The sequence below is a fragment of the Patagioenas fasciata genome, chromosome 3, assembly GCF_037038585.1.
Source record: "Patagioenas fasciata isolate bPatFas1 chromosome 3, bPatFas1.hap1, whole genome shotgun sequence".
Classification (NCBI taxonomy): Eukaryota; Metazoa; Chordata; class Aves; order Columbiformes; family Columbidae; genus Patagioenas; species Patagioenas fasciata.
The window spans coordinates 62200453-62219178 of record NC_092522.1 but is presented as its reverse complement, the minus strand read 5'-3'; the positions used below and the strand labels follow the sequence as shown (position 1 = coordinate 62219178).

At 43.1% G+C, this 18726-nt stretch overlaps 1 protein-coding gene across 4 annotated transcripts in view; it reads right to left on the bottom strand.

Annotated features, from left to right (window-relative positions):
- Window positions 1-18726, bottom strand: part of TULP4 (TUB like protein 4) — a 157881-nt gene that overhangs the window by 9347 nt on the left and 129808 nt on the right. For all 4 annotated transcript variants that reach the window (XM_071806456.1, XM_065834469.2, XM_071806457.1 and 1 more), the window contains 7 exons: window positions 14287-14511; window positions 11448-11682; window positions 10808-10952; window positions 9393-9537; window positions 8600-8693; window positions 6811-6954; window positions 25-2618 (listed from right to left, as the gene is read on the bottom strand). In XM_071806456.1, the coding sequence (XP_071662557.1) occupies window positions 25-2618; window positions 6811-6954; window positions 8600-8693; window positions 9393-9537; window positions 10808-10952; window positions 11448-11682; window positions 14287-14511 (3582 nt within the window). The remainder of the gene's footprint in view (window positions 1-24; window positions 2619-6810; window positions 6955-8599; window positions 8694-9392; window positions 9538-10807; window positions 10953-11447; window positions 11683-14286; window positions 14512-18726) is intronic.

The window sequence follows — 18726 nt, the reverse complement described above, 5'->3', positions numbered from 1 at the left end:
CCCATGTGTGCAACCCTCTCCTACCTGTCTCCCTTCCAGCTCAATCTGGAAGTTTTTTGCTGACTCCTGGGTCACCCGCCCTCCAAAGTCCAGCTGGTAGACTTGCGTTGCCTCATTCCACAGTGGCTGCTTGTTGGCCATCACATACACAAAGCCCTGGCTCCCCAGCCTCCCATCCTCCTTCTCGCTGGCCTTCCGGCACTTGAATTCGTCCAGCTCACTGGCTGTCCTCAAACTCCTTTTGGTTTTCCAACCCTTTTTGCTGCTCTGGCTCTGGTTCATCAGTTCATCCCCGCTGATGAAAAGCTCTGGCTCGCTCTCTGAACTGTCCTGAAACTCATTCGTCTTGTTTAGCTTCTTGGACTTCAGCTGGTCTTTCTGGCTCTTGACTTTTTTCTTCTCCCGCCCCAGACGAGGGCTGGATATTAGCGAATTGAAGTCAGTTAGTGTCCTTGCCTCCTTTTTGACCTTGCCCTCAGTGATGGCCTGCACATTTCCTTCCTCGGCTCGACTGTCCAGGCGCTTCCGGCTCTTCTTGCTGAATTTGTCTGTCCTCTGAGGAACAGGGCTTTCCGTCAAGGAGAGCACCTCCTGGAAGGTGTCCGCTGTCTCCACCATTACCTCTGTGCCCACGTGGCCTTGCAGCTCTGCCGGTGGGGGAGACATCACTGGCTTTTCCACCACGAGGAGTGGCTTGGGAGGCAAGGTGCCCTGGGGGTTCTGTACAGGTGGGCAGGTGCTGTAGGAGCTCCACGGGTGCAAGGCGATCGGTGGCAGCTGTAAACTAGAGCAAGCGCTACTTCCCGGGTACATGGGTGGCAAGGAGCAATAGGAGAGGTTGGACGGATAACCTGGCTGAAGCACAACTGTGGGCTCCTGCTGTGCAAACTGTGTGGGGGCCAGAGCTTCTTTGGGGGAACAGGGAGGCTGCATTCCCTGAAGGGGAGGGGTACTGTAGCTTCCTGGGTAAGGTACGCCAACCCCATAACTTGTCTGGAATGTGGCAGTTGGACTTGTTGGAGACTTGGGGGAAACAAATGGTACTCGAGACATATCCAGATGTTGAGCTTGCCCAATGATGAGAGGAGTAGGTTTTAGAGGGTTGGGCACCGAGCTCTGAGATGTCCTTTCCTGAGGAACCCATATCTCTTCGCTCACTATAGGGTCCCACTGGTAAGGCGGTGGCCGTTTTATACTGAGGGCAGCTTCTGCCAAGGACACAGGTATGTGCCGTATGGATTTCTCCACCTGGCAGTGCTGAGAAAGGGCCTCATCCTCTGTGAAGGCAGAGTTGATATAATCTGCTCGGTCACGGGAACTGTCAGGTGGGCTCAGCAGGCTGTAGGAGGACTGGGAGGCCAGAGGTGAAGTACTGACAGAGTGAGCAATGATGGAGCTGTGCTGGGAGCCACCCCCGGTGCTCAGATCAGGTCTCATGCCACCAATACTGGAAGTGCTGCTACTAGCGTTGGCACCAGTGATGTTGCCCACACCACCAGTGCTTGTGTTGCTGCTGCTGCCACTGCCACTGCTACTGCATTGGCTGCAGGTGTACAAGGCGGTGGGTACTCTTTGTTGGTACTGTGCCGTCACAACGTTGTTCTTGACTTTTGGGGGAAGCTGCAAGGTGGCTCTCTGACCATCCACCAGCTGAGCCATTTTCAGGGCTGCCTCTCTGCTGTTCCTCCGCAGAGTTGCATGAATTATGCTGCTGTCCAGCCTCTGCGTGATGCTCCTGCCCTGGGACAGTTGGCTGGCGATGTCAGGGTAGGGTGGTGGGTCCCCAGTTGGGATAGAGTAACGGGGGACTGTGAGCCGGTTCAAGGTGGCACTGGTGCAGGGCTGCTGCATCTTCTTCTCGGCGGCGGTGATGCGCAAGGTGGCAGAGCTGCCAGGGCCTGGTAGGGTGTAGGTGCTCTGGGCGCAGAGCATCCTGGTGCGTGGCCGGCACACCTCCTCCACATTCCCACTGCTGTCGAATGTCGTTATCCGCTCGTATCCCAGGGGCGTCTGGTAGTGCCCCGCTGGGAAGAGGGAGAAGTCCCCCTTCTTCAGGCAGAGATCAAGGGGTGGCTGTGGAGGGCCAGGTGGGGGCGGCGGGGCGGTGGTTGGGGCGGCAGGGATGGTGCCGGGGTAGGGTGGAGGGGGGTTCATCTTGTTCAGCTGCAGCTCTTGAGTGGCCCCGAAGATGACGGTGTCCCCTTCTGCCAGCTGTGGCCCTGGCCGTGGGGCCTTGGCCTTGGGTGGGGGCTCATGCTCGCGATCGCCGTGGTCCCGCAGGTCGGCCAAGGCAATGGCGGGAGGTACGGGGGGTGGTGGTGGGGCCAGGGCAGGGGGTACAGGGGGGGCACGGCCCAGCTCTCCCCCGGCCAGAGCCCCCGGCCCGGGGCCGGGGAAGCGGCCTGGTGCCCCCGGGAAGGACCCCGCCCCCTCAGCCCCTGATTCCGCCGGTGGATTGGCCAGCACATCCAGCTGCACGTTCTGATTGGCCAGCAGTGACTGGACCAGGCCGATGCTCTGGGTGGGGGACATGGCCTGGGCCGAGCTGTGGATGGGGGCGATGGGGATGTTGACGGTGCATGGCGGGCTGCTGGCGGGGGCCCCAGGGGCGCCGGGCACTGCAATGGAGAACACAGCATGTCACACGCCACCCCAGCTGTCCCTGCTCCAGGGCCCCCTCGCACACGATGGCAAGGCCTGTGCTGTGGGGCTGCCTCAGTCCCAGGCCTGGAGGGGTGAGGGGCCATGAGCATTTGCTGGTGGCAGCAGTCAGGCAAGCAGCTGGGTAACAGGCACTGAAATAGGGAATTCTCCTGAAACGGTATTTCACATATTTGGGGGTTTTCTTCAGCACTTCACCTTTGACTTTTTAAACTGCTATCTTCCCATACTTGCTTAAGCACTCCACTGCACTTGGATGGACTGCTATCAGGTCCCCAAATCAATGGATCACAGAATCACACAGAATTGCAGAATGTTAGGGATTGGAAGGGACCTCAGAAGATCATCTAGTCCAATCCCCCTGCCAGAGCAGGAACACTTAGATGAGGCTACACAGGAACGTGTCCAGGTGGGTTTTGAATGTCTCCAGAGAAGGAGACTCCACAATCCCCCTGGGCAGCCTGTTCCAGTGTTCTCTTAGCCTCACTGAGAAGAAGTTTCTTCTCAAATTTAAGTGGAACCTCTTGTGTTCCAGTTTGAACTCACTACCCCTTGTCTTACCGTTGGTTTGAACAAGTAAGCCAGCCTGTCCCCACTGATCCACATTGCACAACTTTAAAGTAACTTCTTGCTTCAGAGGTTAAGTTCAGAGCTCATTTTCAGCCTACACTATGATTCCCAAGGACTTTCACAATCTGAATTAGCACTCACTCACTCATCACCCAATTTTAATTACTGCTACTCAAATCAATGAAAGTTTTGCTGAATCAGGACTCACTAGTTTTCAAAGAGTTTTGTTTTGTTTTGGTTTTTTTTAGTAAACACATCAACAAACAATAGGAAGAATAATCCACTCAGAAATCCATGGCTGCCCATGGTCCTAGCCCCCTCTTCTCTACTCCTAGTCCAAGGACTGGAAATGTGGCTTCCTCACTTCTTTTAGTGCTGCTGCTACCTCGTGGTGAGGCACAAAAGAAAGTCCCCACTGGCCCAAGGTGACACTCTCTCGAGCCAATCAGGTGTCACTGTGCCATGTTGAACAGAGCTTCAGATCAAATGGTGCTCCTCAAGCTTGCCCTGATCTGACAACAGTTAATTGGGTGTTTGTTCTCATGAAGAAAAAAAGGTGAAGGAAAAGAGAAAGTGGAAGATCTGCACTGAAGGCACTGTATAATCGAGTCTAGGGAGACTCAATGAGCTTAGGAAAACTGGAGAACAGACAGCATTTGGGAAAAGAGAAGAAAAGGTAAGTATTATCTCTTGAGTATAGTGGGTGACAAAGCAAACAGTAATGCAAAAAGAAGAAAGATGAAATGAAGAGAGAAAGGAATATGATGGAATTAAATACAGACAATACTTTTTATATAAAGTACTTGAAAGAAGATTTGTAAGGAAAAGATGTGAAGAAATAGATGGGAAGCCAAAATATTCAAGAAGTGGGTACTGTAGTCAGGACAACTTCAACATCAACATTTGGACAGGTTGTGATCAGAAATGTGAAAAGAAGCAAATATATATAGGAAGATTTTCCCATGTGGTGGTGGTCAACAAGTGACAGTGAGGCAACAAACAATCTTGATAATTTTAAGCAGAAGTACAGAGCTTGCTCTGTTGCTTGCAATTCCTTTTACAAAACGTGGCAAGGGTGTTGCCAACAGGAGCTACCACTGAAAAGCTGGAGCATGGCAGGGAAATGAGGACACTGGAAGCAAGTATAGGCACAAAAGTCAAGATAAGAAGGAACAAAATATAATAATGAGGGGATACTATATTAAAACTCCTAAGAATATTGTGGATTATTTATTAGTTTTCCTGTATATAAAACCCATGGAAAAGGATGACCAAGTAGCATCAGCAGGCTTATGGGAGAAAAAGGGACTAGAGTAATATCCAGGATCCTAGCATCATATCCAGCATCATTTAAGTGTGCCAAATTCTGTGGAGAGCTCTGATTTGCAAGATCAGATCAGGCAAGAGATTCATTATTCAGGATTCCTCCAGCTGCTGCCCAGTTCCCAATTAATTTCTAATTAAAATTCTAGTCATCTACATATGCCCAATAATGATATTTTCAATAGCATTAGGCTGTTAGCAGCAGCAGTAATGAACGTCGTACGTGTACAGACAGGTCTGTGGCTATGTTGGTAAAATTTTTTGGTAGTTCTGCTCATTTCTTTAGAAGACCAACAGCTAAACTGAACTGATCCTAAGGCAGTGTGGTTCTGTGCTTGGCTGGCCAGGCTTTCAGCCAGCTGCCTGCAGGGCAGCAATTTATCCGCCAGAACGTGAGGTTTAATTTTTAGCTTCGCTTGAGCAACACAGAACGTTTCTGTCCCAGGTATTAAGTGCCTTATCAAACAAAATCTCATTCATCTCAGTGTTGCTTAATATCCCAAAGTGTTTACATCTTTTTTTTTTTAAAAAAATTCTCCAACGTTTTTTAATTGATTTATTTGCATAATTTGCAAGTTAAATCAATTCACTGTCCATTTGCCTTGTCAAATCTTTACTGACTACAATAAAAAGCACCTTTCCCAAGAGTACCTCACTATGAACAATCCACTGCCCAAGAGCAGCTTTCTACTACATTTTATTTTAAGCTATCATGTAATAATTATTAACATTGCAATACTTTTTCCCATTACTATATGGCACTCTTTTCCCTTATATGCAGGCTTTAAGAAGGCTATCCCCAAAAATAATCTTGAAGATTTAAGTAGCCTCCATTTGCTAAGTCAGAAATGAATTATCAGAAGAAACTGGAAAGAAAAAAGTGGAAGAGGAAGCCTTTTATGAAGGACAGGGTTGTATGATTCTTTTATGAGTCTTCTCAAAGAGCTGTAACAAAACTCTCTAACAATTTTCCCTATATTTACATGGTGTTCACCAAACTGTAATTCTCAGTACCATTTCAGCTCTTTAATAATCTAAAAGGAATTGATATTGCAGATCTAATCCAATTTTCAGGGAGGGATGTGAATACTTTATATTAACTTTTTTTTTTTTTTTAATTTTTTTATTACTTTCTGTGAGCTTGGATTTGTTTCATAATAGGAAATGCTGAGTGCTTCCTATGCATAATATATATGCAGTTATCAATGTCTCTATTATTTTCTTCAGATCCTACAGGAGAATATCATATAGACACAAATTAGGCAAGCCAAGCCCCAAATCATGAAAGAATGGGGTTCATTTTAAGCACATGAGTATTTCTTCAGAAGTCCAGAGGACTACTCTGATGCTTGGGTCAGACACAGGCTTTGCCGCTTTCAGCAGTCAGAACCTTGGTCTGAAATAACGGGAGTATTTCCATTTATTTCAGTAGACTCTAGTACAAGTCTTTAATTGCTTTGCTCAAACTCATTCCTCCTTAAAGGGTACTGGCAGGATGCTACTCCTGTAGCTCCAAAAACGTGTGACCTGACAACAGGAATCCCTCACTGACATGAAAATTCTGAAAATGTATTAATTTATCTTCTTGTCTATTCTTTGTTAAGTTTATTGGCATGATTTTTTTTTCAATTGGAGGAGGTCCTGAGTACTTCCAGTCCTTTTACCTGCCACATTCACATCACCTGCGCCCAAGCCTTCCCTGCACTGCTTGAATCTTCTGCTACCTTACACCTCAGTGAAATGCGAAATTCTTCCTGATCTCCCTTACTTATAAAATACTTTACCATTTTAGCCTCTCTGTAAGACTTGGTATTGATAAAAATCCAGAGGGGCATCTACCACTTCTCAAAGTTTTATGGGAACTTGCCCTCCAACTGAAACTCCTATCAGCAGGTTGTGCTTTGCTGCCATCAGGTCACAAGAACGACCCTTTTTGGCTTCCAACACATTACAGTTCTGTCCTACAAAGATGCAGAATACGAAGTTTCGGTCTACGGAGAATTCTTAGTGAACTAAATAAAAGCCCCTTTTTCCAATAACTCCAAATTTAGCAGCTCTATACAGATTATATTTTCCACATATTTTAGCAAAGAAGATCTGTAATACATATTAGCCTTATTCTAATTCAGTTCTACAGGACCCCATCAGACTAAGAGATTTTGATTCATGTGTTTACCAGAGGAGGCTGGTAACACAAGTGATCTGTCCTCCATCTAGCTTAACCCATAACATGGCAGACTTCCAGCTCCTCCTTACCTGGTAAATCATCTTCGTCTTCACTGAAAACATTTGGATTAAAGACAGGCAGGTTAATGTAGTCCATTGAAATCTTCCGCACTTCCGGGAGATATATTGTCATCTGTCTGGGCTGAAGATGCAGCAAACTGGTTTTATATATTACTGGAGAAAGAGTATAACAATAAATTTTTTAAAATCTGTTACACAAAGAGCATCTAAAGCTAAGAAAGAATCAATTTAGAGCAAGACAGAAGGGCTATGGCTCTTTTTATTTAATGTATTAATGAACAAATGCATGTATGGGCCATTCTTAGCAAAATCACTATGTAACACTTTGCATAAACAGGATAAAAGAGATTGTTATTTTCAGCTATTTCTCTTCAAATAGAAGCAGCATCTCTGTAATTAAATAATCTGTAGAAATAATGAATTACTTCACCTTGTATTCACATCTACTTTTATGGAAGGAAAATAATTTTTCCATTCTGCTTCTGGAACTCTTCACCACAGGATGCTACCCGCTTATATGAGTTTAGGGGAAGACTGGAAGCTCTCAGGAAGGAAATGTGTTGAGGGTTACTACACACAAAGAACCTCCTCCTGGCTCAGGAAGTCCCTGCAGTCTCCCAGTTGGAGACTGGGAGAACATCTGAAGGAAGTATCACTATACACTTAATGTGCACTTACACCCTTCCCTACTTATCTATCACTGATAATGAGAGAATTAGAATGACCTCTGGTCTGACCCTGTAGGGTTATTCTTACACTATCTTTTGACAATCGTTGCAAATGCAGATGTCATAAATTCGCAAATTAACTGAAAAAGAAGTGGATGGAACAAACCTGAGAGTTTACATAAGACTCCATTAAGTAGAAGGTGTCACTGCCCTTTAGTAGTAGTACTGGTTGTCCCCAGGGTGCCAGTCAGTATCCTGAGAGGACAACCTTTGTGTGCCAGTCAGGCCAGAGAAGGTCCTCTCCCCAGTAGCTGGGACTCCATCTCTTGTCTGACAGTAGTCAATATAGCCACAAAAGATACCTATTTAGCTAACTCTGCATCCCATGCATCATTAGGTAGTCCTGACCTAACTATATAATCCAACATAAGAAAAAAAAGTTTTCCGAAGAGCTCATGAAACTCTAATACTTGCATTAATATTTCAACTCCAAGCTCCACTCTGCTAAGTGGCACCCTGTTATTTACTTAGCCCTCTTCCTTTCAACAGGACTATCTAGGGAGAGATGGTGTACACAGAAGGTCAGGAGGCTGGACAACCGTGACTTTTAATGAAAGCTACCAATTTACTGGTGCTCCAGCAAGAGAACCATATGATAAGGCTATGCAGTGACTTGAAGAATCTTGAGCATGATGCTGTAAGAGCTTTTTTAACGTTATCTTGGTATAATCAGTAGCTACATTACTATAAAAATATGAATTTTAAGAATATTTCTATTGCAGTAACTTAAATCCTGTGATTTTTATAGTCTACTTGGAAAAATTTTCTTCATTCATTTGGGTTTTGTTCAAATAAACTGTAAAAATAAAGGTCTGGGCTTGACTGTTAATTAATCTTTTTATTACAGCTGAGACTTTTAACATTTTATTGATCATCTCGTTACTGTATTTATGGATTTTAATATCTTTTAGTTACAGTGAATTTTTTAAAATCTAATTGCTACTGTCTACAGAAAATAAATGCTCCGTTATAGAAGCCTTTTGATCACTTAAAAGGAACCACATGGCATAAATTCGTTGTTTGTTAGAAAAGAGGTTGACATGCAAAAAATCAATAGGGTTTACTTTTACCTGCACCAAGGTTAGTTGGTAGGAAAGCAGCCAAACCCACAATTTTAAATTTCGTTCCCCAGATATTAGATGTGACCTGAGCAAGGTAGTTGTGCTGCAAAGCAAAAACAAGATCATGTTCACCTAATAAAGCCTGTATCAAGCTCTAATAAAAATCTGCAGAGCAATCAAGCTATTGCGAGTGATAATACAATTCCAGCTGCTCTTGCTTTTATTTTATTGAAATAGCCTAATGTGTCTATGTAGCAACTGTTATACCCAGTCATTAAGAAGTCTCATTTTGATGTCTGAGCACCATCAGAAATGATGTATACAACAGTTCTACAGCTTGCTAGGTTTCACTGACCCACAGGACATGAACAACACAAAGAGCACAAAGTGTTATTTCCTTGCCTTCCTTCCAACTGAGGCTTCTCCACATAATTATGAAATAAAGAACATATGGTCCTCTGAAGCAAGCATTTCCTTGTCTCTGCAGATTCCTAACAAAGCAGAGAACTATGGTGGCATTAAGACAGCTCAGAGAAACTGAATCAGAAACATTTTCACGTATGCTTTCAAATAGCCAACAACAGCACCTAGAATAAAACCTCTCATGTGGATTCACATTGACAGTCGTTAGTGGTGCCAGGATTAATATTGAACTGGAAGATGCAGTTCTCTAACTGTTCCATCTAGTAGCTGTAATTAAATGAAAAATTTTTATTGGTGATCAACTGGATCTATATCACAACTTGCTGCCTCTGGAAGAAGATGCATTTAGACTCAGGTCTGGTCACAACATGCACAGTACCTGAGTGATATCTTCTAAAGGAAACTCTCTTCGAGTTAGGCTTGGTGAACCAATAGAAGGTTTCCTTATTGGTAATCTTGGCGATCTTGATATCTCCTGTGCAGCTCGAGACATTTTTGGAGATTTGCGAGCTTCTATATTGATTCTGCACATAAAGCAATAATTAGAATCATCAATGGGTATGTAAAAATGCACAAAATTAATGTCTTTGAACATAAAGATGTAATGAAGACAACTGGTATGCTGTTCTTTGAGTGACTAATGAAGACTGTAGAGTCTACAGGATGATGAGTTATGGGTCAAATTAAAGATATATAAGGCCTGACATTCAGTAAATCAAAAAGGATGCCTTCTGATTCATTCAACAAAGCTTACAGCAGTTCCACTGGGTACAATATATCTTCCACTAATCCATAAAAAGGTGTAGGGCTGAGCTATTCAGCTATGCAGATGTTGAGCAAAGCCTCAAGATATGGAAATATGACACCTCAGCTGGCAGATCTCCATGCTGGTACAGCAAACCAAGGTGCCACAAACTTCATCAGTCCTCTTGCTCTAAGCCAAAAGTTATTCCTACCTCCCATTATACAAAGGGGGTCATGAATAAGAGATCAAGCACCTGAAAAAGCTCACTGGTGGAAAAAATAATGAAAAAACACTTCAAAATTAAGCTCTTAGAAACCAGAAAGATATGTTTGTGGTGTTTTGGCTGTGTTTGTTTTTTGTGCTTGGTGTGGGGTTTCTTGTTTTTGTTTTGGTTTTTTGTTTGTTTGGTTTGGTTTGTTTTTTGTTTGTTTGGGGTTTTTTTTGTTTTTCCTAAGCCACCTTAGTTTTAGGCTCAGGAACTGATGGGTCAAGTACTAGTAAACTAACGCTTAGGTATTTCACATATTGTATTCCCATATAAAGGGATGCATTTGCTTTGCCTTATAACTAGGATGAGCTCATACATAATGTCTTTGGAAAAGTGTCAGCTGCAGCTAGAAGGCATCAAGGCCTCAATCCCATCCCATCACATGAAGCTGGCAGACAGATGCCCAGTGGGGCTCTGTGCAGGTGGAGGGTTCTGTCTACACACATAATTAATACAACGAAGACTTATAGGAAAGCAACCAAACTGATAGCTTAGAAGCTTGTTTTGCTTATTATTACAGAACCTTGTTAACCCACTGTTTAAGATGATCTGTTTGTTGAGGCTCCCTTGCAATGTCACCACAGCAGCAGTGCCACCTATGCCAGGATTTGTGCCACCTATGCACGGACTTAAGAATTTGAAAATACCCCTGAGGAAATAAGGCTTTAACTGGACTGGCAATCTTAAACACAGAGGAGGTAAAAACAATGAATGTCTGAAGGATGAAAAAGAAAAAAAAAAGCTGGGGAAAAAGAGGAAAAAATACCCAAGAAATAGTTACCGAGGGAGTTTGGGTGACTTGCTGGCTCGACTGATTTTGGGAGATTTCTTTGCTGCCCAGTCATCACTCAGTTCAATATCGCTGGAGTCTGAGCAGTTGCAGCTGTCAATCACAGTGGAGATCAAGCTGTTTCCATAGATCTCATCTATCAAGACACGCCGCAAAAAATGTAAGTGCTGCTTCATAAAACTGATATCAGTTAGACCTATCAGTCATCAGAAACATAAATCCAATCCACAAGTAGCAGTTGAGATAAAACTACACAGAGATTATTTAATGTTCTTCACCCTGTCTACTATAAACTCCGAATTTCCAATGTTTTGGACTCAAGGAAACATAATTCAGAGAGGTGAATAGCATCCAGTTGACTCAAGTTGAGACTAAAGAGTATTTTCTGCTAATTAGTGATGTATTCCCCACTATTCAAAACACAAAAGTTCCCTTTTGTGAAACAGAAGACAGCATGGTATAATTTCAGAGGCTCGAGCCCACGTCACACTGAAGATTTTTCTTCACATCAGAAAAAAAAATCAGATGCCACTTTCCATTTTGCATACATAGATTTTCTTTAACTCTTGAAGATTTAATATTTAAAGTCTTTCTAAATAGTTTTTTATACAGAGCAACAGTTCAGTTCTACCTGCTTTTCCATCTGTTTTAGGATCCATGATGACAAACTCTGGCCGCAACTTGCTGATACGACGTCCTTTCAGGATAGGCACCAGTCCCCCAAGGTATTCCAGGTACAGAGTATAACATGGACCACCGACCTCTGGGTCATCTTCTGTCCGCTTCATTGTGCAGTGCAGCCGTTCATTACCAGCTGTTGGGTAGCTGACAAAATCTCTCATATTGTTTGGGTCTGGGATAGGAGGCTTAATTAAATGAAGGAAGGAAAGAGAAAGTTTCCTATAGGTTATTGTTATTTTTCTTTTTCTATGGTGATTTAATTCCAACACAACTAATTGAATTTGAACGCAACTCTAACTTGGCAGGTCAAGATTAGTAGAGACTACTGTGTGAGCTACGCAGGACCCCCCCACTAGACAGCATGGCTGTGTATTATTTATTTTGGTCAAAAGCAGTTGTATGCAGAAAACTAAAACTAGTTACATCAAAGAGGAAGGCTGGACCTGTGGTTAGAACACTGAATTAGACAACAAACCTGTATTCAACTCCCAGCTTTATCACAAGCTTTATCACTCTGGAAGAAGCTTGTACCTCCTATATCACTTCCAAGGACACGACCCAACTTTGCTGAGGGCCTATTCACATCCAGTGTGGAGAAATACGAGCACAAAGCTCAGGGTAGGTTACTCTGCACTGCTTGCCAGCACACTGTATTAATCCATAAAGAGCTCAGTTCTAACTGAGCTGAATTGGACTGCTTTTGTCCAGGCCCATATAGCCTGCATGACACAAATACTACTAACGTGTATAAGTCATGAGAGTTTCTTTCAAAATGAAAATACAAGAAAAAAAAGTAGCAGAAAAAGGGAACCTCCTTAACCTGGTGAGATGGATATGGGCTGAGGAGTGATCTATACTGTAGTCCTCAAGCCAGAGGGGGAAGAGGAATGTTTGCAGGGAAAATGGTGTCTTGCCAGGCACCGGCGTGGCAGACAAGATAGGTGGGAATGTGTGGCTGGGGGAGAGCCAGGGTAAAGTACAAAGCAGTGCTGAGGAGGCGCCAGAAATGCCCATGAAACAGCAAGGGCACAAGGCTTCCAAGAACCCTGCCTCAGCCCTGTGGCTGCTCCCCACCCCAACATCCCCTCTAGATGACAGAAGGGTTGTTGGCTATGATGGACCCCTGTACTGCCTCTGCCTCTCTGATGCACATCATGGCTCCCAGCCCTGCTACAGTCAGCTGCTGCCTTCATCCTATCCCATCCCAACCCATTCCATCCCTTCCCTAAGAGCCAAGTAAGCATCACTGATGCTCAAGAGAGCTGCAGGGGTGGTTCTGGGACAACATGGAAAGCATTCTAGGGAGAAGTAGGCATGCTAGAAAGAACTGAGAACCACTGGTCTGTTAAATCCTCTGAGTCTTTGGAGATGGAGAATTATGGTTAGAGCAAGGCATTTATTCTTCGCTGGCAAATTAATTGTTTCACAGTCACACAAATTGCCCTGATCAGCAGTACCCAAATGGAACTGTGCTGAATCATTATTTTATAAATATAATTTGTACTTGTTTAAGATGGGCCAGCTCTACTGATCTTAAATTAGTTATTCTAGCTCTGCATTGTTTTAACAAGGATCTGAAACTGGCTCAAATTAATGCTACGTACACAAATAACACGTAACACAAAAACATACAGAATCACAGAATGTTAGGGATTGGAAGGGACCTCAAAAGATCATCTAGTCCAATCCCTCCGCCAGAGCAGGAACACCTAGATGAGGTTACACAGGAAGGCGTCCAGGCAGGTCTTGAATGCCTCCAGAGTAGGAAACTCCACAACCTCCCTGGGCAGCCTGTTCCCAGTGTTCTGTCACCCTCACTGAGAAGAAGTTTCTTCTCAAATGAAAGTGGAACCTTTTGTGTTCCAGTTTGTATCCATTACCCCTTGTCCTATCATTGGTTGTCACCGAGAAGAGCCTGGCTCCATCCTCGTGACACTCACCCCTTATATATCTGTAAACATTAATGAGGTCACCCCTCAGTCTCCTCTTCTCCAAGCTAAGGAGACCCAGCTCCCTCAGCCTTTACTCATAAGGGAAATGCTCCACTCCCTTAATCATCTTTGTTGCCCTGCGCTGGACTCTCTCCAGCAGTTCCCTGTCCTTCTTGAACTGAGGGGCCCAGAACTAGACACAATATTCCAGATGTGGTCTCACCAGGGCAGAGTAGAGGGGTAATGCTCTGGTTTATAGGCTGTGATACAGAGTTCGGAAATCCTGAGGTGTAACTGATGGCAAAACCATGAAACAAAGGGGTTGAGCGGTTGGCTCTGCTTGTGGTACAGGAAAAGCCATAATATCAGGTTCATTTCCCCACAGCAGTGTTGGAGCAGTAAGGTCAGCAGAACTCACTGTCAGTAGAAACATTTGGGCAGCCACAGGTCTTAAGTATCACTTTGCTGGCAATATAAGGACTCATGTAACAAGTAGGGAGGCAACAGTTGAACCACTGTGAATCTCTCCTGCAACTGTGACACAGTATTATCATCAGCATGACCTTCTTCAGAAGTCTTTGTGACTCACCAGCATATTTTACCCTTGGAAAGGCCATTCCCGTGGAATAACACAGATCAGCATGTGTGAGCCCTCTTTGCAGATTTTAATAGGCACCAAATGGATCAGTGGGCTCTTGAAGAAGACAGGAATGACCCTTAATCAAGTTTTTAAAATGATAATTATGATAATCAGAATATCTCATCATTTATTCATTGTCACTTAGGAGCAGCATGGAGAGTGGAAATCAAGCAACCCTTTCCTCCTCCTCACACACACACACACTTATTTTCTTTTACCTTGATTGTTGGTATAAAGGCAGTGGTAAGGTATGAGCAGAGCCGAGGGGGCAGGGTCAGTTTGCTGATGTCCTTGTCGTCCCGCAGACAGCTGGCGATGGTTTGCTGGCACAGGAGCTGCAGGCTGGACACCCTGTGCTCGACTCTAACAACGTACAATGCAGGTCCAGAAGCCATCAGCAGGCGTGAATCCCTGTGACCCCAACAAATGGAGATGATGGGACGCTGCATGGAGGGGAAAAGGATACAACTTTAAAAGAGCATATACGTTCTCCAGGATACTTCCACAGCAAGTGATCATAGGAATTCAGCACTCATCACGTTACCCTGAGTCTTCAGAAACTTAAAACTGTGTTCTATTGCTCGCAAAAATGGAGAAGAATTTGAACATCTGAAATTATCGATAACAATGGTTGATGTTTATACAGTACCTTTTACTCACAAGGCTTAAAGCTCTTCACGCAATCCGGATAGGATAAGCGACTTCAAAGTCACAAAGTGTTAAAAAGCAGGATCTTTTGATGCCCTAACCAGATGATTTCTTCAGTTGTCTAATCAATCCTCATCCACTGGTAATAGCTCACATTTGCCAACTGAAATGTTAAACTATATGCACAGAGACCCTCAGTAAACTACTGAACAAAACCCAGTTGGCTTTCTTGCCTCACACTGAGTCTTCTGCTGCACAGTGTCTTTTCTGAACTATTCCCAGAGGAAGTGAACTGAGAAAGAGCACTGGGAACAAAACAGAGAATGACCTTTTGTCTTCTGCTTGTCTACACTCAGAAATGTCTAAATTCATGACAGTAAAACCAAAAAGAGTCAGGGGTGACTGGTACTACATGTCAGAATGTGGAGCAAAATAACAATAAACAACTCAAAAGCTGCTTTGGACATTATTCCTTGCCGCATAAGCATTAAGAGTTCATGTGAGAATACTGAGGTGTGCTTGCAAGGAGCTCTCTAACTGTCTTCCTAAACCCTATCTTTTTCATGTAAAGCACTGGCAACACAGCACTGTGGAGCTGGGGAAGAGCAGAAAGTCCAAAATGAAAGACACTGCCTCACTGAGGAATTTCACCACAGTTTCCTGAGAGGCAACCATAGTTCAGCCATCTTTTAAACTTCTGAATGTCTGACTGCCTTATACTCTGTTTACATAGTTTTAGGTAAACAATGTGACTGGGTGCATGTTTAAACGCATGCACATGCACACACACTACCTACAAATGTCCTGCTTGTCTATCTCAACACTTCTACTCTTCCATTTGTACATTCAGTCTCCCCACATACATCACATGTTTTAATCTTAGTATTTTCAATCTCATCAAAGAGTGCTTGTACCATACTGGTTTGTCTTCGCTTGCTGATTCCCCAGATATGCCTTGCCTTCCTTTTCTATGGAATACTCAGTCCCCTGGTGCTCCTCAAGCCTAATATCCAGCAACACTTCATTTACAGTGAAGGGCTAAGATTTAAGATGAAGTTCAGGCAAAATTAGCCTGTCATTACGGAGTTGGAGAAATAAAAGATCACCCAAATGCCAGATCTGACCTGACCTTTCAATGTATTGCTCCAATAATATTTTTCAATAACTACGCTTCCCACTCTTTCACTTGAAGGACAAGGGTATAAGTCAATTACTGCAGCAAGTCAGTTATGAACTGGCCACAGCCTTCCTTCCAGACTCTGATGAGAAAAAAATTGAACTTCAACATCCTATACAAATTGTCACTCCTCATAAAGCTGCCACTTATTTGCACTGTGATAGCAAGAAAAAAAAGGAAGGAAAAAAGTTGTTAGAAAATGAACAAGCAGATTCTAGTACAGAAGAACTTTGTTTTCCATGTTTGCACACTTGTTTTTTTCTGCTAGGAACAAGGAAATGCAGCTACAAATATAATGTGTAATGATAACTTCTAATCTCACTTTGCATATATAAATCTCATCAGGTTTTGAAAATCTCAGGACAAACTGTAAATATCTGAATGAACTCCAGGGTGTAATATAAACACATAGGAAAAAAAAAATCTTGGAGAAACCCTCGAACTTCTGCACACAGATCGGATTCAGCGCTATGACAATTATATATCAGAAATACTTGGCTAAAGAACAAGAAAATAAGATGTTTTATCAGAAGAAATATTGACCGAAAACACATCTCAAAAAGTGGTCAACAAGGAGCTCTTTTGCCATGTTTTTTAGAGTGGCTGAAAGTCAGCTACATCTACTCAAATCTGTACCCCCAGCCCGGATGTTGACTCCCCTTAGAAAAGCATGTGGGAACGGCTATTGCTGCTTAGGCTCTGTGGTTGCTTCTGTAAGTCACTCGTCTGTCTCTCTCACAAGAAAGAACATAACTTATATACCTTTTATCACTTGTATGCAGTTTAGTCAATGAAAACACTTGTTCAAGCTGATTCTCACTGTCTGCCTTGAGCTCAGAAATCCTGAGCCATGGGGCTGCCTGATGCTTGCACTAATCCCCTGTCTGCTGGCACTGGGAGTCCCACTGGTAATGAAGTAAAAATGGTATTCCAGGGCAGAAAGCCCAGCAACAAGCGGGATTCTTCTCAGGAGAAATAATCCAACTGCAAAATAGTATCTAGTGAATGGTGTGCTGTAAATAAAACTCTGACGTACATAGTCTGCTTGCTCTCACTGCTGATGTTGAGACGCACGTTTTCCCTTCTTCTTTTTTCAAACAGAAGCTAGAAGATGCAACAGCTGCAGTGCCCACCCAGCTCTTGTGAATTCTGTGTGTACATCTCTGTACCGCCACAGCATGCATGGATGGTTGCTGGAAAGTAATGTACCTTCTTCACTCTCCTGTTCCCCATATTTACAGTGGGAATAATATTAACAATAAAAGCAAATACGACTATGACACAATTTTTTCACTCAGAAAACTCTTATTTGATTTGCAGATGTTCCTTATATCCTGTTTCTACAGTATTTTCTTTTTGCAGACTTCAATACAACAATGAGATTTCATTTTAGCAGAACAAGTCTTTGCTTAGAGAAGTGTTTCCATTTTCCAGTCCTGATCATGACCAATTCCTGCAGCAGTCAGAGATATCTTATGGCCTATATGGAAAACATCAAGGTCCTTATTGACATCCCAAAAATGTTTCACCAGCTAGTTCTAAACGGTTGTTCTTGATTAACTTTCTGTAAGAAAATTAACTCTTGTTGAAGCTTTGTTGTCACCCAGTAACAAGTAAATAGGATTAATTTCAGGTGATATAAATGAAAGATAACATTATTTCAGAAGCAACAAACCTGAACACTCTACATGAATAAATGAAGACAGAGTAAGCAAGGTCAGCTCAGCTGGGTAATATAAAAGGCAGCCTCTTCTCTCAAAGCCTTTTGATCTGAATTTAACCTAAAACTGCACCCTCCTTCTCAGGTCTTAGTAAAATAGCTTTTACACAACCACCAGGTTTCTGCAAAATCATATAATCTTAAATCTATCAATTCAGATGCTGGGATGTTTCCAGTAGAGAAGCAGCCTGTGAAATGCTGTGAAGGCTGCAGTTGACAGCAGCAGGTTTAGAGCAAGTGGGTGTTCTCAAAGACTCCTGGAAACCTCTCCCATAAAGATTTAACCTTTGGTACACCACTGTGAATTAGGTTTTAAAAATATTACACTGATAAAAATGTGATTACAGTTTTTCTGCATCTAACCTTGTTGCCTATATAGCTGATTCTGGACCATATAGGGTTCAGTTCACACTCCTTCTACTTCATTGCACTTGAGGTTTAATCTGTTCTTACAGCAGTTACACAGTGGTATAAAATCACAAAATAATGTAAGTTTACTCTTGGATTATGGATGTATAAAAGAGATCAGAATCAGGGTTTCTATATTCATGTTCTTGTTCCCCTGGTCCTTTCTGGGATATATAGGAAAGAAAATTATAAAAAGTGAAGAACTAACCAAAATCTAAGTCACAACTTCAAACCATCAGGATAATTTCACAGGTTTGGTAAAGTCAGCAGTTCGGCAAATTTTGAAGTGATCCTGCAGGAGACTCCTCTGTTCAAAGCTCAAATGAGAAGATATGAAGCAGCTGTATCCACTCAGAAGGGAGCTTTAAGAAGCAGGTATATTTAGTTGATATAATAAACACCTGTTTGCACATCAGATGAGAAATTCTGAAATGACAGAACTGGCTTGCAGCAGTTCTGGTAAAGAATTTTAGCAAGACTGTGAAACTGTCTTGAATGAGTTGATTATTCTCATCCCTGCTTGATGCCAAGGGAGGGCAATGAAGATTTAACAAATAATGTGAGAAATGAACGTTCTTCCAATAAAAAGAATAGGAGCACCAGGGCAACCTGCTGTTGCAACCACATTTTTAAATGTTGAAAAAGCAAGACCATGAAAACCTGCCAGCTAAAAGAACACGGCATATTTTTGGTTCATCAGGTTGG